Raw genomic sequence first — 24,116 nt, forward strand, 5'->3', positions numbered from 1 at the left:
TTCGTGGGCATGTCTACGAGCGCGACAACGGCGTAGAGGCTCTACGACGCCGGGCCAGCCCTCACGACACCGTACTTATGAGCTTTTTATGGACACAGATTCTCGTATTTGTGCTATTTTATTAACACGAGAGGCCGTCGCGACCCTCGCTGATATTTAATTAAAGATTTAGTTGAAGGGTTGACACGTGTCGTCCCTCAGTAAGTGCCCTCTAAACACTAAGGGGTTGAATTGGAAATCTTATTTGGTGTCTTACTCTTAGTCGAGTTATGGTTATTTAATTACATTTTATGGAAAATTGTTGACTTTAATAACTAGTTTAAGCGTAAATGCTATCAGCTGTTTTGAGAAATGGAATCGAGTCTCAATTATTCTATAAGAGTTTATCCAAAGAGTATAATTAGTTGTCCTTTTAAATATATATTTTTGAACGAGTGTTCGACGTAATCGTCACGTAAGGATAAAGTATTCTGCCCCGCGCATGCTATTTTATATCTCGTTCTATAATATACTAATGTGTGTTCACATATTAAGATTCCCACAGACGAGCATCGTAAATCTCGGCATAATTATCTTATTATAAAATAGGTAAATCACTATTTTAAATCTTATTATGTCGCATCTGATCGGATCCAGCACTGATCTCACTGGAACGCACGAAGTATAAAGTATTACACAAATATACTTATGTTTATATACGTATATGTCCCCTGTTCAATGTTTCTGTCTACCTTAGATCAACAGCAAATACACTACCATTGAGAATGTATCTAGGCTTACAGCGGTAGGTATGTCGTGTCGTCCCGTGGTTGCTGACAAGGTGACTAAGGCATTTACCGGATAATGCAATAACCAAGTCGTATATTTACAATTACGTAAGGTACGTAAAACCTGCCCTAAAATTGTAATACAAATGTCAAAACAATATCTACACGAGGCCTCCGGGAGGTCCGGCGCTCGAGGGGTCGCGTCCTCGTAAACTCGAGTGTCACCTGACGGTAAGGGGTCCCGCGGGCCGCCTCGGACGTTGGACAGTAATGGCTTTTAAATGTCTCATGTATTACGTTACGTGGCAGCTCTGTACAACGCACAGTGGCGTCAACATCATACTTTATATTTAATAGATAATCAATCGACATCACGAGATAACCACTGCCCCCCATCTTGAGGTGCCAGGTTGAAGGCTCCGGCGGACTCTTCGTTTGTAAGTACACACATATGAAAATACGTACCAACTCTTGACAACCAACCCAACTTGATGACATTCTGTTACTTAGAACTGTTCACTAAATCTAGAAAGGTTTAGTGCTTTAATAGTTTTTGTTATTTGGATTTACAAATCTTGTTTAATAAATAATTTATAATTTACAGCTAAAACTTTCATTGTAATAAAATAGAGTGTGTGAAGCAATGTGGTTGTTAGTTAATGAGAAAATATTTAGGTACCGTCGGGCGATTGTCTAGATATTATGAATCACCAAACCTCTTGAGAAAGTTTTGCGTTTAAATGATAAGTATGAAAAAAACTTAGAAGACGGCAAGGCTAAGAGCAACCGTCGCCTTTATCACTGTCAATTGTTATTATGCACAAGCCGCACTACAGGCAACCGTGAGTACTGGTGAACACGCATCACGGTACGTAGGTTGGTAATTACTTTCGGAATAAATGTTAACGTTGGTCGTAGATGAGCTAGATGCGGCTCGCACGAGCCACAAACGCAGAATTATTAACAATGAACTCTCGAAGAATTTAAAGTCTAAACACGTCTTAGAATTCATTCAGTCTCTGAGCTAGTTAGATTAAATTGGCGAGGCGGAGGGGCGTGAGGTGGCGGGCGACGGGAGGGGAGGAACCGCCGCCATTTTGAATTAGTTTTGTATTTGCATTTACAATTCATCTCGTTAAATGGTATTCGCAGTGGGGTGGGCCTTGATCTGAATTGTCGCAAGATTATAATATTTTTAATGGACTATTTGATCTTGGCAGAGTCATGAATGTTGTTTATGAACTAGTGTCTGGAATGACTAAGTATACCCAGGTACATTATTTTAAATAGAAAACTATTTCAACCAGATTTAAGAGATGTTTGCTATTGAATAATAATTTATTAGGTACTTATTTCTTGACCTGTTTCAAGTAAGGGTATTTAATTATACTTTAGGATCGTGAACAGGTTTGTGTCTGTGCGTGCGTGCTACGTGCTCATGCCAAGCCGCTCAGTTAACTGTGCTATTTATTTAAGCAAGGGTTGTACTCCCCTGCGATGTGATCCGGTTAGTGGCACCGCGTCATCGGGGGCCCTGTGCCCAGCATTTACATAATTTAAAAGCATTAAATAGCCGTGAAATTTATTGATCGAAGCGGCATTTTAGATGCAGTTTTTTTTTTCAAATTCAATCTATGTATGAGTTAATATTTGCCTTTTTGTACATAGTACTTATGTCCTTTAGAAATTGATATGACTAGTATTTATTATTATTCTTTAACTGACTTACAAAGGAGGTTTTGTTCGGGCCTTATGTTTTTTTTATTTATTAGCCTTGTAGGCAGACAAGAATACGGCCCACCTGATGATGAGTGGTTACCGTCACCCATGAACTTCAGCAATGCCAGGGACAGAGCCAAGCCGCTGCCTACCGCTCTCGTGTAGAAGTGTCATCGAAGGGAAACGACCCTGCCAACTAGACTTTAAGTGGTTATAGTTGTTCTTGGACATCAACAAGGGGAAGAGTTAAGTATACTTTTCAAGCCTAGTTTAAAGAAGGAGGTATCGTTACTTAAAATAAATGACAAACTCTTTCAGTGCTGTTAATGGGTAGACCAGTTTACAATCTACATAGGGGCAAGCGGAGTCCATGGACATCACAAGGTTCATGTCACCACTGTCCATGAGACACGAGATCGAAAGAAACGAAAGAAACCGTAAAAGTGTTCAAAATAGCGTGTTTTTACCTTATGCATAATAAAGATCAAAGTGTGACGCTAATTAGCAAAGTTTCACAGCATCAAATGATTGAAACATTAACACACAAGTGCGATATCGAGCTGCGTTCGGTAGAGCAGCGGCGAGGGGACCGTTTTTTGGCCTTTGATTTTTAACGGAATTTCGTGAATAAGATGTGCTTATTCATCTTATTGTATATCGTCAACACGCTGTACGGTGAGTTCTGGCGTTTTGTGCATCACGACTGTGCTGACTGCCTATTATTATGATAATAAGTCTGCAACGAGCTACACAGTTCGCGAGTTGTTATAAATTAATAAAACATTCAAATCTTGCTTCGTTAAATGAATAAAGTTAGTTGATACTTTAGCTTGTCTCTTTCTTCAAAATGTGTGGATTCAAAACGTTGGGCGATTATTGTGGGAACTACATAGAGTTTCTGTCATTTCCATGTCAACCATTTTATATTTTATTCCATTTTATATATATTTAGCGATAGTCGCAGCGAAACTTGTGCCGGAGTTACGGGGTCATCTATTTGTTTTATCCTTTCTAATTGTAAATTTTCCGACTTTTCATATACATAATCATTATATTTAACGAACTTGCCGTGAAAGTGACGTAGCTATAGGAATTTCAAGAAAATGAAAGATATGTATTAAATACATATTTGCCTTTCAAGCGTCGTGACTAAGCGACAATAACTGCTTTGTACATTTAATGATAGGCAATAACCATATTCGATGCGCAAAAATATATATTTCTAGGTCTATTAAAATCATTTCAATCCTACAGCTAGATTCGTTAAAATAGATTTTTTTTCAGGTATTTCTCAGGTATGTTTTAAATTAATTTCAATTTTAAATTAGTCTAGTGTAAAGTTCACGCATTGTCGCTTAGTCACTTTTGCCTTTCAAGCATCGATATACATAATGTATTCGAGTTTATATTTAAATACATTTGCGAGCTTAGCTCTTTTTAATAATGTCTGCAATTGATGAAATCTGAGAAAGGTTGTCCCGTGCTATTTCGTTATAAGAATGTGTACCGACCGGCATACAGTTCGAGAGACAAAGAGAAGTCGTGCGGCGATTGCGCTAATCAATATCTGCAGTTGCACCGTCCCCCCCGCCCTCGGACCGCCCGCCCGCCCCGCCCAGACCAGACCAGACCAGACGCAGCACCGCGCTCAACACCGACACGCTATCGACACACGATCTTTGCTCTAATTAGTGTTCAAATCATATGAGGTAATATAAAGCCTACGTTGGAAAAAATAATATATTCAAATGTCTCGCTTGAAGGTTATGCTGATTGACTAATTTTGTTTATTATTTTTGTCACAGGTCAAAATTTACAACAGTACAATAAAAATTAATTCCTCAACAAGCTAGGTAAGTAAATAAATAAGTAAACAAAAAGATTAATTGTTGGCCAGCAATGTTGACGGGTTTCGTACAACCGATAATGAACAGATTCGCGATTTATTGTAACAGATTGATAGCGTGTGGACATCACCACGGTCAGCAGCCTTGTGGCTCCAAACTGTTGCCAATCATTAGTAAGCGCTCCTTAACTGTCTCAATAACTATTGTACTTACTGCCGCTTGGTAATTAACTATTCTAACAAAATTTATTAGTATTTCTAAATGTAGTAGGTCCTGCGCTCCAGATAAACTTTACCTAATGACCATCTAATGACCACGAAAACTTTAAAGTATTCAAAACTTGGCAATATGATAACAATAACCCAAAAGAAGATCAAACCGTAAAATAAATTTTAATTATGTCTACGTCTCGCGAAGAACGGAGCCAAAATTGGGAAACGCTTGAAGTTGTTCCGTTATCGGAGCCCATGGACCACACTTCGACTACGTGAATGTTAGCACAAATCTGCAGACGCCTCACTCTTAGAGTTTTTTTACCCGATGCTCGGTTCAAACGCAATTCCGAAAACTTGTCAACGGTTATTCTGCACTCTGCTCTATTTCATTACATTTTGTAACATCGTATTAAACGTGGACATACCTAGTGTAGAATCACAACATTGATCACGACATATAAGTAATAGCAAACCGAATCGTGCGTCGGTCCGTCGCCGGGACCCGTTAACCCTAACGGCGTGGCTAATCTTAATCGCGCCATTCATCATGCGACTTTTAATTTAAACCGAAACTGTCGCGAGTAATTCGTGGAATATGACGCGGAGTCGCACATGCGCTGTGACGTCATTAATCACGTGCCCTAACCCTTCAGCGGAGCGCGTGTCGCGGGATGGGACGGCCCAATCCCCTTCGAACGTTTTACATAATATTACCATGTGATTTACATTCGGCCCGGGGCAAGGGTTAAGTGTTATGTAGATGTTGTGATTCGACGACTCGTTTTTTATACCTGCCTTGCTTTGTTCAGTTTTTTATATGTTATTGTGCATGTACATACTCGTATGTAGTCAATGATACGTATCGATATATAAACGGGCAGGAAAACTAACAGTATCGAGAGTGGCACTAACAGAAGACAGTTTTAAAACTGAACGGAAACTGGTTCTAGCAATCTCGTCGACAGATCCGAAATGATTGAGACATCGAAGCGACCATCCAATCAAAATAATAACTTGAGCGCTGCACTATTAACTCTTACAATTTACAATCAAAGTAAAAGGCCAATAATAACAGTGAAATGTTCGTAAAACAAACCCTTTCTACACAATCAGTACATAGTTTCATGAGGGAAAGCAAACTGGGAATATTGTAAAATGAATTTGTGATAAGTACAATATGAGCAACTCGCAAACACAGCCGAGGGCCGGTCGGAGCAAACAGTTGCCGATTGTGTACACATGTCCCGGGTAAGATCCGGCGACATGTAAGCGGAGTACAGTATGCTTCACTTTATTTCACACTTTTGTCTGGGAATTATACGTTCGTTTAAAATAACCGCATTCGTTTGTGCATGCAAACTTTCTCTATTTCTCTAGTGGGAGTTGTTAGGAGAAGACAAACGATCCGTTAATTTTCCGCTTTCAGTTACTAAAGGCAAGCGCATAGTTTCGTCCTATTTGTAAGAAGGTGTCGTAACAATACGTAATGGCTACATTAGAGCACTCACAGTGACGGTCAGCCCACCGCGTTACTCTGTATGTGCTAAGAAACAATTATACGTGCGTAAATATGGTGGATTGGTCATTAATGAATGGAAATCTGAATTGAATTAAATCCATTTGTCAACCTCATACACACTAAAGGCAGCATTATTACTAGTGGTAGGACCTCTTAAGAGTCCGCGAGGGTAGGTACCACCACCCTGCCTATTTCTGCCGTAAAGCAGTAATGCGTTTCGGTTTGAAGGGTGGGGCAGCCGTTGTAACTGTACTTGAGTCCTTAGAACTTATATCTCAAGGTTGGTGGCGCATTTACATTGTAGATGTCTATGGGCTCCAGTAACCACTTAACACCAGGTGGGCCGTGAGCTCGTCCACCCATCTAAGCAATAAAAAAATAAAAATAAAAAAGCATTCTCTCTGCGCCTTCTATGAGATCTGGTAATCACTTAACATCGGTCCGCCTCTAAACTTGTCTGCTCATCTACGTAAAACGAATACGAGATTAATATGTAAAGTTATTTTACCAAACGTACTGTTGAGCATACTGTATTGCTCGCTCTCGCGGTCTCTTCAAATGTGTAGTTATTACAGTTAATATCGATAAACTCCCAGGAGAGGACTCGGCTGGCCATTGTTGCTAGTAATAGCAAACAGGTATACTGACTCACGAGGGAAATGTATCATGGAAGCTTCAAATAATCAATATTATTATGCACAAGCAAGCTATCTAATCTAGTAAGTAGACTATGAAAGCCTCCTGAACTACTCCTGAACATTAACAACCAGTTGTCGGCCTGCGCTGTTTTTTAAATGAAACTTCGCGCGTCGGTGAGTATCAATATTTTAACGTTTGTGAGGTGGATGTGTGAGCCTAATTTGTACCAGCGAGTTAGTGGTACTGAACTTTAAATCTGAAGGCTAATAGCTACTTGTCACAGGAGAGACGTGCCAAATACTTAGTAGCAAACAGCTGCCACGATCCAGGAAAAGCATCGTGTAATTAAATTAAGTCCGGAATATATACAAATAAAAAATTATTTGTTCCAGTCTCTCATAACCGCTCAAAACCAGTTCAATGCGCCTACGATGCTTATCTCAAATCATTGGAGCGAGTTTTATTAAAGAAGAACTAGATTTGTTAATGCTAATACTAATTTTCCATTTCTTAGATCGAAGGCTTTGAAGGGAGATATCAAACTTATTAAAAAGTTAAAAACGTATTCACTGACTACTAAACGACGATCTAAACATTATATTATCGACATGTTCAACACACTAAAAATCTAATTGTTTTTTTAATTCAAGTTATCCTCTTAACCTGATTGGTTACGATATGATTGTTGAAATAAATACAATTTAATTTTGTTGTAATTTTATGTTGACAAAACTTAAAAAAAAAGTATTTTTCATTGTGAAAGCCACATTAAAAATCTATTAAATCAATAAATCGTTTACGTGAATTCGATTAATATTAAAACGTGAATCGGTAACGATCTCCTCCGATAACGCTGCAGTGAAATCGAAATCGGAATCAAAGAAAGTGCTGATCGGGAATGAATGGTGGTCTTAACAATGCGCGGACGCAGCTGTCGCGGCACGTGGGGACCGGGGGGCAGGGGAACGCCACGCGACTTAACCCTTCCGCTATCGACGGGCTCGTTACCGATGGGGGGCGGAGGGGTCACGTGCCATCATCTATAAAAAAAACTAACTTCGTCTCATGATGCGGGCATATCCTTATTTAATAATTTATATCGGTCGAATAAATATTATAAATTGGTTTAATCTCATTTTGATGTCTTGCATCGTATTTCATGCGGTACGCGGTAATGGGTTTCATGTCATTAAATGTAATGATGATGTGTGTGATACGATTTGTATAAACAGCCTTTGTGAATCCGATTTAAGTATTGAACTTTAACTTTATAGTCAAAAACTAAATTTGATCCCATGAATAGATTTGATAATCACGATTGTCTCTTAAAATCGTATGTATGTTTATATGTCTCTATGGGCTCTATATGTATACGTCAACGTACGTCTATTGTCATTTTTGCGATTTAAGCAGTTACTTAAAATATTTACAAAGAGAAAATTTATTGAGGTCGTCACTGGGATCAGTTAACGTCATGAATACACACCAAAGTATTTAAGCTTTGTGTCAAGAGCACGGAGATAAACCAAATTTATCAAACTTCAAAGCTTCAGTAGGTATGTGTACTCCTGAAAGAACGCAGTCGAGGCACCGTTTCACCGAAGCAAAGTGTATCGTTATTAGTTTTCGTGGCACGAAACCTTAAACGTCCCCAAAAGGAAGTCTTTAATCTTATATCGCATTTTGTAAATTGAAAACACAGTTCGCTTTATCTCGAGTGACCAGCGTCGCTGTGTCGCTGACAGCCGGTGTCCATTCAAGGGCTGAGATCAAAGCAGGAATCGAACGTCCCTCTGTAGGAGGGCAAGCCCTCGCGACCCTCTGAGCAAACTTTCACAGTTCACCGGCTGCATCGCGTTCCACAGCAATCAACAAATTCGCAAATTTAATACAAGGGTACATACACGTTTCATTTGGTACTAGGTATGTCTACGGCGATCTCGGGTTAAATGTTTTTATTGGTATAAACCTACCATTTTTATTGCTGTAAATGCGTAGAGAAGTGCACAACCCTCTTGTTGTTAAGGTTTCATACTGGTGGTAGGACCTGTTGTGAGTCTGCACGGGTAGGTACCACAACTCTGCCTATTTCTGCCGTGAAGCTACTGCTTTGCTATGCGTTTCGGTTTGAAGGGTGGGGCAGCCGTTGTTACTATACTTGAGACCTTAGAACTTATATCTCAAGGTGGGTGGCGCATTTACGCGGTAGATGTCTATGGGCTCTAGTAACCACTTAACACCAGGTGGGCTGTGAGCTTGCCCAGCGATCTAAGAAATAAACGTGTTTTGAACATGCACATCAGCTTTGGACATGACGCTGTGATTGAGCCACCGCGCATATATTATTTTTTATCTTAAGATATAGGATTGAAGTACTGGTATCAATTGTATTCATTATTTTTAAATGTGTATTCATGGCGGTCCTTCAGCTTGTACTATAATATTTTAAAATCCCCATGGAACAGAGTAACACTGTATTGGGCGATGTTTTAGAGGGGTATCTTGCTTATAATCCTTAACCTACTGAGTTTATCGCCGGATCTTCTCATTAGGTCGCGACGCCGGTCCCGTGGTAGATCCCCTCTGGATGAGCTCACCTACCCGTCCGCGCGTAGCTGGAATTGTTCCTTAGGCTACCAATTGTTATGATACCCTCTGGTTCCTAGCTTTGCTTGCATCATCACTTTTCCCGACTAGCACTTATGATCCTTTATTAGAGAACAATCCCCACCTATCAGTCAGTTCTATTCCTAATTCCATACGGCACGGATACCTTCATTGTCGTCGTAAATCATGATATTATGTCTATTTCATTATTAAAATATTTAAAAAAAATATATTTTCTCAATTGCGTATAACACAACGAATACTTAGAAAAAAGTCTAAAATATGATTTTGCTTACTTTTTGTCCGGAGAAATGTGACAAGAATTTCATGAATTTTAAATTATATATTAAACACCGGTGAAATTGAAGAGCACACTTCTACAAACAGTCCCTCTTGATACACTACGAGTGATTGAATATAATTTGACTTACACGGTCCATAACTCATTATTATCAATTTTAAAAGTGTGTATTGCAGTAATATATGTAAATGTACAATTCTGAATCTATATATTAATACGTGAAGCAAAAACTTTGCACCCTTTTTATGAAAATTGCGCGGACGAAGGAGTATGAAATTTCCCACACTTATAGAGAATATAGAGAAGGAGTGCAGAATGTTAATTTTTTTTTAATTATGCCTAAAAATACATTAAATCATTAAAAAAAAAACATTACACACACTACCATGTATTTGACGCACACACGCATGCATACTATTTATTTATTGTCAAACTTCTGTTCTTGACGTCTGTGGTCAAATTGAGAATATATTAAATATTGTTTGTCTTTATTCATATTTTTCTATGGTGTAGTCTTGGCGAAATTTGTGATTACAGAAGTATAATAGTCTTTGAAAATAGAATCATAATAGTGTACAAACTTATAGTTTCAATTAATTATAGTCGAATTTCGACTACAGGGCGACCACTAGTAAAAAATAATTATGTGACCGGCCTTGACGTTACAACCTGGTCAATGCGACACGGACACTTTATCTTTACAAAGATCTTTCTTGATCCTGGTTTGTTTTGGCGCGAAACATTAAGGCCATCCTATCTGCAGGGCGGGATAGCCATTACTTACACAATTCGACCTCATCTTTGGAACTCACGAGCTAACTAAGACCATAAAACATCAACCAATATTGAACACGTGCATTAGATGACAACCAAAATATTCAGAACACAAATTATTATTAAAGGCATCTGTTTCTCCCTAATGGAATATAAAAAATGTTAACAGTCAAAAGTGAAAAACGTATTGTGTTTCATATATGTACTAGACACGCTCACTACACATACGCTATACACGGAGAGCGCGTGTGTAGGGTTGTGTAGGGTTGGTTGTGTATTGTCTAAGCCCTTCTCGGATTTTTTAAGATTTTTTTTAAAAGTTTTTATCGCGCAGGTGTGGAGGGCGTTTTTTACGTAAGCTCCGCCTCTCGCCTGCTTTGCATACGGAGTGCCCTCGGAGCGGATTTCAGAGGAGCGATGTAAATGGCTATCTCGTCCCGCCTAGTTTGTGAAAGTTCAATGCCCTAGAAATACTTCAGAACTTTCTAAGAACAACGCGCGGATTTCGATCTAGTAATTTATTTTTATAATTAGTTAAAAAAATACATTTTACGATTTCTATTTAACTTTGAAATATTTACTTGATATCGTAGCAGTATAGATTGTTGTAAGCATTGAATTTTTTTACAAAGTATACGAGGAATTTAATTTTTTTTTATTAGCATAGCATACGAATATGGCAATCTTGATGAAGATCGTATAGTTTGGGAACAAATCGAAGTCAACTAACAGTACATCAACCACAGTAGATCTTCTTGTGAAGATGTAATGCACTAAATGTAGAAAAATTGCGTTCAATCTCAGAAGATGCTTATTATGGAGACCAGGCATGAGCATACAGAAAATGCCTCTGCTTGGCCTGATATATAAGTTTAAGATGGTAGTAATGGCTTTCCTTCCTTGATATCGGAGGCTGGTTGTCTCGCGGCAGAAGCATGCGGGGCGGTTGGACCGACCCGAACAAACTTCAACAGGTCCAACTTCCAAAATTTAAGTACCACTTTACACTGAGCTGAAAATTGCATTTCACTTGATCACTATCGTGTAATTTTTAAGTATAATAATATTTTAGTATTCCCTTTCTGATTAATAAAAAAGAAAATTATTCGTGACATTGTAAATTGCAAAAGCAGAGAGATTAACCGTATTTTTTCCACGTTTTTGAATCGTTAATATACATTTATATCCCCAACGCAGGCGACTGAAGATTGAGGGCAGCATTTATTTAAATATCATCAATTGAGTTAATCAGATCAAAGCATAGTATGCAACAATGAATAGCAGTTATTTCTCAAAAAAAAAAAACATCGTGTCGACTGAGAGTGCGATGACAGTAATTAATTGTAAAGACATCCACCGACATTGTTAGTTACAATGTTGCTAATGACGCCGATAGAGACGCGCTGATGTACCTACTTGGTTGTGTTTACTGCGGTACTGGTTCACTGGTTTAAGTTCGATTTGCGATCAGTTTTTGCTACCTCCGTCAGATCAACGAGCAGTTTGAGACACAGGCAACAGAACACTTCACAAAACGCTTCTTTTATAATACAATAAATCACGGGATCTTGGCGGCAATTTACTACCGGATGCTAAGAGTCACCTTGTGACTGGAGGCAACAGTCTCCTCAACTGTATCGTAGATACAACCAACACCTGTCCCACTATAGGATCTGGAATGCGGCAGAAGTAGGTACCGTTGTGAACCTCACATTACGCACTATCAGTTGCTAATATAAAAAATGCGGGTTGGATCTATTTGTCTGCCGCTACTCATTCACGTGAACGTATACGTAAACACGTGTTGCATTTCTCTGTATGTAGGTACATATACTCTAAAAACGATACCGGCCTTCGGGATTGCAACCTCATTAGAACAATACAACAACAACGGGTATCTTATCTTTCAGTGTGTTTAGTGCGAGTTTTTTAACGATCTCGATCGCGTAGAAGTTAATTCTAATTTGTATGAAGTCGGAACAGCGCCCATATGAAGTCGGCAAACGTAGGCAAACTTTCCAACTGCATATAAAATTGTGTTAACTTTTACGCTATCGAGAACGTTAAAAAACTCGCACTAAGCACACAGGGGCATGACTAATCCAACCAGTTGAAACATCGCACTCGACTGGAGGACAAGGAACTGGACGTTTCACCCGCTAGACAACGAGCATTGAGATGTTAATATACATACAAAATCTAATATTCTAAAATATAATAGTATTATTGCACTTAATATGTTGCGTTGATGAACGACTTTTACTGCGAAGGAAGATGGTCACGTGACGATCAGACTCTCGGATAGCGTCACTGTCAGTGGCTCGTCTCGCCCGGATCGTCATTATTGAGGCACGAGATGCGGCTTCGATACCCGGTCGGAGACAACTTCCAAAATATATGTATTTGGCAAACAGTGACATTGCATGCGTTTGTATTCGTCATTTATGTTTGTGTAATCAATCAATTTGATTACACAAACATAAATATTGTTGGTCCGATCAGATCCGCACCGCTTTGGACAGTACAGTGTACAGCGCGCTGCATGACGCCGTGGACAGGGGAAAGTGGAAAAAGATCCTAAAATTGAAGCTCATGGGTGATGGTGGTCACGACCCTCAGACATGAGGAACACGACTCGAGGAGAATCAATCAATTTAGTTTTAAGCTAGGATATGTCCTTTTTTAAATCATATATAATAAAATATATATAGGTAGATATATAAACGTGTTTGGATAACCTATTTCAATCTAGACTCAAACTTGCCTACAGCCAATGAACAAGTCACGATTATGGGCTACTTTGTTTGTTTCATGTAGGTACCGCATGTATTTTTATGTTGTAAGAAAACCTATTCTTGCACAGCACGGTACCGGTCTATGGTGTATTACAAACGAGTTAAGGGTTGATTCAAACGTAGTGCTGTAAGGCGAGTGGGTCACGGCTCTGCCCCCCGGTGCCGGAGCGCTAACGAATGTTTTGTGTTTACCGGAGTTGCAGCTGATTCCGCAGATTTTTTACGAAAAAACCGTTATTTCCGACATAAATCTCACCCTTCTAAATTTGAAATTTCAATAAACGAACAATGGATGCTCAGCGTCGCGCTTTTTATTGCACAATTTTTAAAAAGTGGGGTAATGCGTTTTTTATGCAGCAAAAAGCTTGCCGTTCGCGGAGACGCGGTCGTTATTCCTTCCCACGGCCGGGAAATGGGTCACGGCATTGTTCGTTACTTCTTTTTTTGCTAAAAAGTGATTTCGCGGGGACCTGTCGCTCCCCGCCGCCCCGCACCCCTCTGACACAGTTTTTGGGGTAAAAAACGTAAAAATTACGCGCAGCTTGCGATCGAGTTTTTCTCAGGATACTATTTTTTCGTTCGCGATAAATCTAACGGCGGCTTGTAATACAGGAGGCGGCCGATGTAAGAAGGGTTCAGGACATCTGTCGCATTTACTCGATTTCAAATAAATTTCGTCGCCTGAAGGGAGAAAGGGGCAATAAAATGATTAGGTAAACAAAACTGAAGCTGCGGGCTGTTTACCGAGCCGGGAGGGGGCAGAGGGTGTGAGGAGAGGTGAAAGGCTGAGAGGGGGAGGGAGAGCCGCCGTTCGAGGGAGGAGAGCTCGAGATTACCTCCATTTTAACGCGCGAAAGGTTTCAAATGGCCACTTCACAAATAATCCATCAAGGCGTTCGCGAGGGCGCCGCGCCGCGCCGCGCCGCCCGGCCACTCGACGCCGCAAATTCGATTCCACTGTAAATTGGAGTGCATATTCACCTAATAAGGTTTGTCCCTCTCGGTCCCTCCTCGCTCTGTAGCCGCTCCGGTATGTCCTCTATTACCTCACTGAGGAGCCGAGATCTGCACGTTAATTCTGATTTTATGAACTTGACGGTATACGAAGAGCACCGCCCGCTTGTATGAGGTCGTAATTCCGTTTCTTCATGCGACAAACAGGTAATATTCTGTCACCATCGTCACCAATCTACGTTATAAGAATTATTTAAACTTATTATTGATTCTTAAGATTCCGATTTGATTTTTATACGTTGTCGTTTTAAACGTTGTCTTCCTAAGGTTTGCCACAAAGGAAAGAATGTTAGTTCTCGTTAGTAATTGAAACACGAGTCAGATGGTCCGCTACCTATTTGCCGGGGACAGCGCGCTGCCTAACACAGGATATGATGGCAATTTTTCCCGCATTTTTATAACAACGGACCGTCTTTCAAGCCGCATTTCTTAATACGTGGCTTTACAGCAGGATCAGGGGCAACTGATCAAAAAATAACAGTATGATATTTTTTTATTGCCCTTGTTGGCTGACGAACATACGGTCCACCTGATGGTGAGTGGTTACCGTTCGATTTATTTATTGATATCAGAATTATTGTGCAATGTGCAAATTGCTACATTCCAGAAGAATAACGTCAAAAGTATATAATATTGTATATTTAAATCATTAAATGAGCATATCATTCCTCAAATTCAAATAACAGCTCAAAATGTAGCCATATACCTAATGTGAGTAGCATGAAAGTAAAGATAAACAGCCTAAAATAAATAGTTTCATACAAATAATATTAATTTCGAACAACAACAAATATTGACTCTACAATTAGCGAGTGCTCATCAAACCATTTTTTTTATTGCTTAGTTGGGTGGAGGTGCTCACGGCCCACCTGATCTTAAGTGGTTACCGATGAGACAAGAGTTGTACCCCGCTCTTCAAACCGATACGCATTACTCCTTCTCGGCAGAACTAGAGAGGGTGGTGTTACCTACCCGTGCGGACCCACAAGACGTCCTACCACCAACAAATGTTACAGTTACCTTACAGTTAATGTCTTGTTATAGATATATGTATGTATAATAATTATTTGTCGCATAGTTAAACCAAGGCGATTTGTCTTAGATTCCGAGAGGCTACCTGCAAATAAACAATACAATAGTGAGCTGCTGAGATAACAGAGCACACCCCCGGGACTCAGGAGTACCTGTTAACGTTTTTTGCTAATAGCGCCGCCCGCGGTCACATAGCGATAGCGATCGACGTACACGCAGGCGCCATGCTAATGGACATCGCGCAGATCGCATCTCCGTAGCGCACACACCTCGCCACTTGCGATCATCGGAGCCATTAGCTCGTGCGAAAATCATTTATATTGGTAATACGATCGTAACCCTTCTAGACGGTAAATGCGATGTTAAGTGATCTTTTATTGTGGTCTTGCTTTAATCGTTTAACTTTGATTAATGAATTGGTTTTTTAGAGTTCTCAGTTAATGTTGCAATCGAGACTCTTTAAGTGATTGATTTAAAATGTCTTTGTAAAAATAGCTACTTAAGAAAAAAATAACGTTTGTGGAATTAACTCATGCCTTTTGTTAGCAGAAGTGGACAAAGCACGTTACTAGTGCCCGCGGACACTTGGGCAAACACGAGCGTCACTAAGAGTCATTTCAGTGTTAGTTTCATCGTCTTATTCTTTTTGTTATTTGAATATCTAAATTTTAGCATCATCAATGTTTACAAAAAATAAAAAACACATCACAGAACCAAAAACGGATGAAACAAAAGAAACACCAAAAGAAAATCAAATAGTCCCTCCTTATGACACATTGCAATAGATATACTACTGGAAATATAACCCAAGGAGGGTTGTCGTCAGATAAACGGCTGGTCCAAAAACTCATGAATCCCTATGCAGCTGCACCGATCTACGTAATGTGGGATAAAGACAAGAAGAAGAAAAGTCCCATCCCTTCAAGTCGGAAGACACCATAGTTTCACCGCAGAATTAGTGCGGGATCACGATATGCCTACCACCAATATGCTAGATAGGGGAAGAGTTACTTAGAAACAACTCGGAACAATAGAACATATAGTTACTTGGGGAAGAAACCGGGACTGCACACGGGTATCCTCTCAATAATAGAATAAGGTCATGATAATTTTAAATTAATATTATAGTATTGAGCATATTGGATTAGCTTATTAGCTTAGATGAATGAGTTTTATATGTTTAAATTAATGTTAAAATAGTTAAATTATTTCCGTCGATCTTACCGACTTATGTTCATTAAACTGTTAGACCAAACATTCAGTTGTGTACAAGTGATCAGGGGTGACATGTTGTTGGCTTTCGGAGCTTATCTCATAAGTACATACACTTAGTAATCTTTGCTGTAATTCTACCAAATAAATGATTCCTAATAAATATAGTGTAATTTAGATATCAGGGTTCGTAAGTATGAAAAGTTGTATAGGGATTTTTTATTTTTGCTTCGTCTCGAACTAACACTTAAGCTCTGTGACAAAGAACACGGCACTAAGCTCATAACGCAATCTCATAATCATTAAACCTAAGTCCGAAGTCCATAATGCATCTGAGGCCACAATATCGACAGTAATTGATTGACGCAACGCGGCGAACACAAAGGCATTCGTAATATCTTCATAAATCGAAATATTCGGAACGCTAATAAAGAGATATTAATTATCTAGTATTCAAATCTCTGTTGCCGGCCGTTTGTGGAGCGCTCGTGACCTGCCCGCCCCCCGCGCTCGCTGTCTCTCTATTAATAACGCACCGGCCTTATTCTACCAACTTTCAAATTTGGAATATTATGTACAATAATCATTTAAATGTTATTACGACAACTGAAACATGATGACAAAACGCATGTTTGCGGTTGTTTGAATACAATTTTTTAGTTATGTTATAGGCGGAGAGGATCGGTTACCCACTTTTTGACAAAAAAAAATATTTTTTTTCTATCTTATATGGGTGGACGAGTTCACAACCCACCTGGTCTTAAGTGGTTACTGTAGCCCACAGACATCTACAACGTAAATGCGCCACCCACCTTTAGATATAAGTTCTAGGGTTTTATTACACGATGTTATTCCTTCATCGTGGAAGTCAATCGTGAACATTTGTTAAATACGTATTTCATTACAAAAATTCGTACCCACTTGCGGCGGGATTCGAACATCGTTGCATCGCTAGATACGAATGCACGGGACGACTTAACCTTTACGCCACGACGACCTCAAAATTCAAATTGATTTCAAATTTTAATTGCTTCCTATAGACCGTGTTACAGACTTGTTTGTGTGACAATGTAACAGTATTACTTAAAGCACAATTATCGATCGTTACCACCGAACGAAGCGGATGCAGAAACATAGCAAGCATAAAAAAAAAAAAAGTAGTTTAGGTTACCTCGATAGTAGTTGCTCCACGCGATATATTATTTGATTATTTGTATTAGTACTCGATGGGCGTCGCTGACAATGTACGCAGGTCGGACGTTCGATCTGTCGAGCGATTCGAACTCGTCCAATAATTTAAGCAATAAAAAAATAAATAAAAAACAACCAACAGCCACCGTCACCACACTACCACAACTCTGTCTAGAGCGTACGAGTCTAGAGGGAAACGTAATTCCCGAACACTGAACAATGGAATTCGGAGTTTCCTCTCGTGTTGTAATCTAATTGTAAATATCAGTTACAATGTTCTGCGAGGTGAGTCGGTGAGTCGGCGAGTCTGCGAGTCGGCGATCGGTCGTGATGTTGCCGCGATAAACGATTACCAGATCGCTGTTCACTGGTCGTCAGTGGCCGGCGCCGGGGTTCCGGATAGAGTATGGAAACAGAACGAACACTGGAGTAGTGTATAAACTGTAAATAGACATGCTTTAACAAAAACCGACTTCAAATAGAAAAAAAAGATATTCCGAAAAATTTTTAATATACACTAAAAACAATAATCATCGAAATCGATTGGCGTGATATTGAGTTATTCATCTATTTGCCGCGCACGTACTTAATGCAAATTTAAGACTTATATGATTTTCTCATGGATACCATTATCAGAACTGGACTAAATTGTAATGGGACCACACGGGAAGCGTCAGCTTTTTAATAAAAAAAGAATCATCAAAATCGATTCACCCAGTCAACAGCTATGAGGTAACAAAAGAAAAACATAGAGTCGAATTGAGAACCTCCTCCTTTTTTGAAGTCGGTTAAAAATGAATAACAGTCCGAAACCGAGCAGGCAACAAGACGGACGAATTGTAAATTGAAGCTAAAATAGCGAAATGTGGCCTTTCGGACGACGCCTCCACATAAACTGGGATCCGTACCTCATTGTTAAATGTGAACCAGCCCTACTAATTACTAGATGAATTACGTCTTTATTTATTTTATATTTATCTATTATTTATAGAAACCGTTAAAGGCTGAACCTAGGCTTACCGTGCTCCTGGGATTTGACGACACTCAACACACGCGACAAGGTCATATCGCATGTCTTGGCTACCACAAGGGCTAAGGACCCTCGTAGTATTCATTCTGAAAGCAGGATTGCTTCACAACAGCTATTAATCTTTTTTTCCCCTTGTAGGCAGACAAGCAAACGCCCCACCTGATGGGGAGTGGTTACCGTCGCCAAGGACTTCAGTAATGCCAGGGGCAGAGCCAAGCCGCTGCCTACCGCTGTCGTATCGTAATCGTGTATGTGAAAACGTTGTAAAATTTAATAAGTACATATTTTTATAAAACACTACGCATTTGTTCGACAGCATGAAGTACTCTGAGAATGACGCAGCACATCGACTCGCGACTCCGTGCCGCTGTCCACGGGCGGCTCGGTAGTCCCAGGCTGCTGTCGACACGACGCGACGCGCTGTGTTCGGCTCCGGACTTGCTCGTGTGACTCGACATGCGCACGGACGGATCGTTTGTGTTTTTAGTATATTTATTTTTTTATGCATCTTTTTTTTGGAGTTTACTCCTTTAGAATCGATTTACATATATAGGCCCGGGGTATGAAAATTATGGGGACCAAAATCGTACTAGCATGTCACACGAAATGCGTTATGCGCCTGATTGCGCATGTCACACGAAATGCGTTATCGCAGGTGACGCCGGGCTGCTGCGCCGGCAGTCCGCCACAAAGCCTCGTACTGATCGCGCGTTTCTCTCATTATTGTATTTTCATATATTTGTTAGTCGTTTGTTTTGTGTCTCGTTAATTTGTTAATAATCTGTAGTGTATCGTGTTGTCGTAATATAGAACTATTTCTCGTATTGTTTCGTTTAATTTTTTATATCCAGTAAACTCCAGTCGTGCGTCGGAGCGGACACACACACTTTTTTTTATTGCTTAGATGGGTGGACGAACTCACAACCCACCTGGTTTTAAGTGGTTACTGGAGCCCACAGACATCTACAACGTAAATGCGCCACCCACCTTGAGATATAAGTTCTAAGGTCTCAAGTATAGTTACAACGGCTGCCCCACCCTGCAAACCGAAACGCATTACTGCTTCACGGCAGAAATAGGCAGGGTGGTGGTACCTACCCGCGCGGACTCACAAGAGGTCCTACCACCAGTAACTATGTAAAACTTGTACTTAACTATTTGATTTGTAGAGCAATGTATGTGTTTTACAACGCATGCAAACGTAAGCAAACGTTCCAACTCCATACAAATTTGAGTTAACTTTTACGCTATCGAGAACGTTAAAAAACTCGCACTAAGCAAGCACACTGTTCGCAAAACTGTGCATCGTCGGAAACGCTCGACAGATCGAACGTCCGACCTGTGTACATTGTCAGCGACGCCCATCGAGTACTAATACTAATAATCAAATAATATATCGTGTGGAGCAACTACTGTCGAAGTATTAGCCAACGTAAACTACTTAGAATAAAATTTAAAGGTAACTACATAAGAACACTGTTCTAACTCAACTAATTATAATTAATTACTTTAATTGGAATTATTTGTAAGGCTACTTTACAATACTCGCTTTTTTGAGAACCAAACGAAGACAGGTGTAGATCTAGTTAACTCCATATCTGTATGTAACGTGTAATTAAACTACCACGATGCCATCGCCGCACAAATATTTATATTATATTAATTAACTCCGACTAATTATGTACAAGGAAAGTTTGTAAACAACGAAATGCGAATACACATCGTGTATAATTATTACGTCCGTCCGTACGTAGGCAGGTATAAAGGCGAGTCTAGACGCACGCGCTCTGGATGCACGCGCGATTTATCTTTACAGATCTGAGTGTCAATGACCTGACGGCGATTTAGATTTTCGATACAGCTTTATAATTAGTTATGCAATTGCGGGTTATTTAGATTAAGTACGTGAAATGTGTTGTTAATATTTTCTACTGAAACAGTTTTGCGTCTCTTGAAAGTTTCTAATTTAGTAAATGGCCGGGGATTTTTTTTTTTTTTTTTGCTTACATGGATGGACGAGCTCACAGCCCACCTGATGTTAAGTGGTTACTGGAGCCCATAGACACCTACAACGTAAATGCGCCATCCACCTCGAGATATAAGTTCTAAGGTCTCAGTATAGTTACGACGGCTACCCCACCCTTCGAACCGAAACGCATTACTGCTTCACGGCGGAAATAGGCGGGGTGGTGGTACCTACCCGTGCGGACTTCCAAGAGGTCCTACCACCAGTGATTACGCAAATTATAATTTTGCGGGTTTGATTTTTATTACACGATGTTATTCCTTCACCGTGGAAGTCAATCGTGAACATTTGTTGAGTACGTATTTCATTAGAAAAATTGGTACCCGCCTGCGGGATTCGAACACCGGTGCATCGCTTCATACGAATGCACCGGACGTCTTATCCTTTAGGCCACGACGACTTCAATACCTGAGAACTGTATTTGCGTATAGTATATAACAACGAATGCGAGACACGTACATTTTATAATCACATATATTGCATAATTTAGATAAACAAATTAATACTATGATATTTAATAATACTAAAATGACGATGAAATTTTCAAAACTTTTTCATCGTACCTACGCTGTATATAGAAGAGTGCTTGTGTACTACATGCTACTATACCCCCCGGCTTTAGCCAAGCGTTGTCTGTCAGTCAGCCAGTTTTCAAATATTTTAAATTTCAGGCAACTAAGATTTGAATGAAAGGTAAAAATTATTTTGGTAAATGTTAAAAAGTTTTACCGTCCTATAACATGTTCGCGATTTAAGAAATATTAACCTTTAGCCCGAAAATCGGGTTCAGTGGCGAGATTTGGGGGAGGCCTATGTCCAGCAGTGGACTGCTGTAGGCTGCTGATGATGATGATGATGATGATGAACCTTTAGCAAGACTTTCTGTATGAAGACCCGTACAAATATGTACTCAGTTAAAACAAAACAACCGCTTGAGCAAATATTTCAAAATGAAGATACGTCGAGACTGACCTGCTGCTCAATTTGAATGAGGCAACCAATAATTATAAACACATGTATATAGACAATGTCGCTTGCAGATGTGCACTAATATTATTGAAAGCTTCCTTGGGGCCGGCGTGCCTCGTCACAACACTGTCGACAGGTAGTTATTAGCATATCGATAAGATCTGTCGCGCGGCTGCTCGCGCGGCTGGTTCGCGTAATGGCGGTGTCATTGTCGCTGCGACCGACCGTGCTGTCTGACTGCGCCCTAATTGTCGTGTTTTCGCAATATCTAGATTGTTTTATTTCTGTTAATATCACAATATACACAAATCGTCTTAATATTATTTCTGTCAGTAATTATTTTAATTTTGTTATATTATATAGCTAATTAAAATTCTTACGAATTTAAATTTCATTGGATAATTATTAATTAATTAATTAGGTGTTCTACGTAACGTAAGCGATTTAATTCTCTGGCAACTTATCAGACGAATATATTTTGTCAGTTTACAAGACAGATTTACTCAATTGAACTTTAAGCTCATGTCTTGCCCGGAGATTGGTCCTGCTAACAGCTTAATACGAACAGTACCCACAGTTTGTGTGCATGCAAATAGCTAAAGAAAGATTATTTTAAATCGGAAGCTATCCTTCGTTACGCAGGGGGTGTAATCCAATATAGTTTCTCAGGCGGCACCTTCACAATTCGAACAAAACTTCGCAGTTCTGCCTCCAACAATGTAGTGACTGTACTATCAGCTATAATTTATATAGCACATAATTCCGTGATACGTGATATTAGTGAAAATAATATTTTATGTTCATTATTGTGTGCGCACGGAGCACGCAGAGCGACGCACGTGTGCGAACGGAAATATTTTTCTAATTTTTGTTCGAATCGTCTTAAACAAAAACCGTTTTGATTCACAGTTATGAGAGCGAGTGCTTCATTGTTCGCCGACTTCAGAAATTGAAGAGGATGGCTATTTATTCGGGCTTTGTGTTTTTTAAGCTCTTTACGCGATCATTTATATATTTGCGTTGTTTGGCAGGCTACCTGGCTCCTGTTTTGTGTTAATCGGTTACAAGAATCCATCATAACATACAGAAATTGAGAAAAGAAAAAGAAGTTCGCGGTGTGAAAAAAGAAGCAGAGAACATGCAACGAATGCGCCAGACAGACAGGTCAAGCCGTGGCGAGCTGGGCATCGACAGCGCCGGCCCGCAGTGTCCAGACCGATGATAGTTTTGTCAGAACAAAATGATCTAAATGTATCGTAGCGAGATGCCGCGCCCGGGACTAGACAATGGCTCTGCATTGTTCGGTGCTACGCTTTAATTTGTTATCTTAATTCATTACACGTAGGTCATCGAACTCCGCCCTCGGTCGCCGACGCGCTCTTATATTCACGCTCATTATTGTTGGGGTATGCAGAGACTTATACCTCGTAGTTTTCATTGTTATTATATTTTTATTGTCCACCCGATCTTAAGTTGTTACCGTTACCGTCATGTAGTCTAAGATTTCATATTCACATCTGGTATTTACAATGTTAGTATTATAGACGTAGTTACCTTCAGTATTTTGACTGCTTCTATGGAACTCACCTGAAACAAATTAAATTTTAAATTTTAGACACACATTCAATGTTAGTTTTTTGTTAGCGTAGATGGATGAGTCCACTCGGCGGATGTCGAGCGGCTGTAAGAGCCCAAGACGCCATAAAGTAAAGGCTTCAACCCGCGATAAGATGTGTGGTCTCAGCTGCATTGAAGTCACAGATATCTCTTTAGATCTCACCTTTAGACCGCAGCGTGTGGCGTTGTGACGACGTAAACAACCAAGACTACTGGTAGTAGTGACTGGGCCACAACGTACTCTCCAATAATATTACGTTTCTCTAAAGTAGCTAAATATTTTAGGTCTATGCTTATGAAAATCATTCTTCAGTGAAAATAACTTTCCTCCACAGCATTAATTAAAATAATTGCCCAACCCAGGGTTGAACCACGGCCCAGTCGGACGACTTCGAGCTCTCCGGGCCTCTTGCATACAGGGCCACAGACGCCCACCGCACGAGTCAATAAACGCACAGCTCTATAACTGTTTGAGCACGATAATAACAAACACAGAGCGTCGCAGCGGCGAGCGCGCGCTCGTCCCCGCCGCTGATTGGGAGCGTGAATCAGCTTATAATTACAATACGACTCTGTGCTTATCGTAATCATCGAGACAGAGCCCGGCTAATCAGATCAAACGAGTTGCTTAGTTGTTGGTGCGCGGCCCTGAGGTACACATTTTACAGACTTACCGACTACACCCAACTCGGAAGCACGGCTATGTATTGTATGCTCTAGGTACGCACATGTATTTCACTGTATTGTTTCGGTGTATGTACGCCATGGACTCCAGTAGTGCTTTAAAGGAATCCGCCGACGATGACACCGGGACAGACATCTTACATCACTCGACCTACATA

General features: G+C 40.0%; 1 protein-coding gene across 3 annotated transcripts in view; it reads right to left on the minus strand.

The window, feature by feature from the left end:
- The window catches only part of LOC101744796 (protein nubbin), a 205,715-nt gene that overhangs the window by 18,707 nt on the left and 162,892 nt on the right, over positions 1–24,116 (minus strand). For 2 of the 3 annotated variants that reach the window (XM_038014453.2, XM_038014452.2), the window contains exon 4: positions 23,212–23,244. The exons of the other annotated variant lie outside the window; for it this stretch is intronic. In XM_038014453.2, the coding sequence (XP_037870381.1) occupies positions 23,212–23,244 (33 nt within the window). The remainder of the gene's footprint in view (positions 1–23,211; positions 23,245–24,116) is intronic. 3 annotated transcript variants of the gene reach the window in all.

The sequence above is a fragment of the Bombyx mori genome, chromosome 12 (genome assembly GCF_030269925.1).
Source record: "Bombyx mori chromosome 12, ASM3026992v2".
NCBI lineage: Eukaryota > Metazoa > Arthropoda > Insecta > Lepidoptera > Bombycidae > Bombyx > Bombyx mori.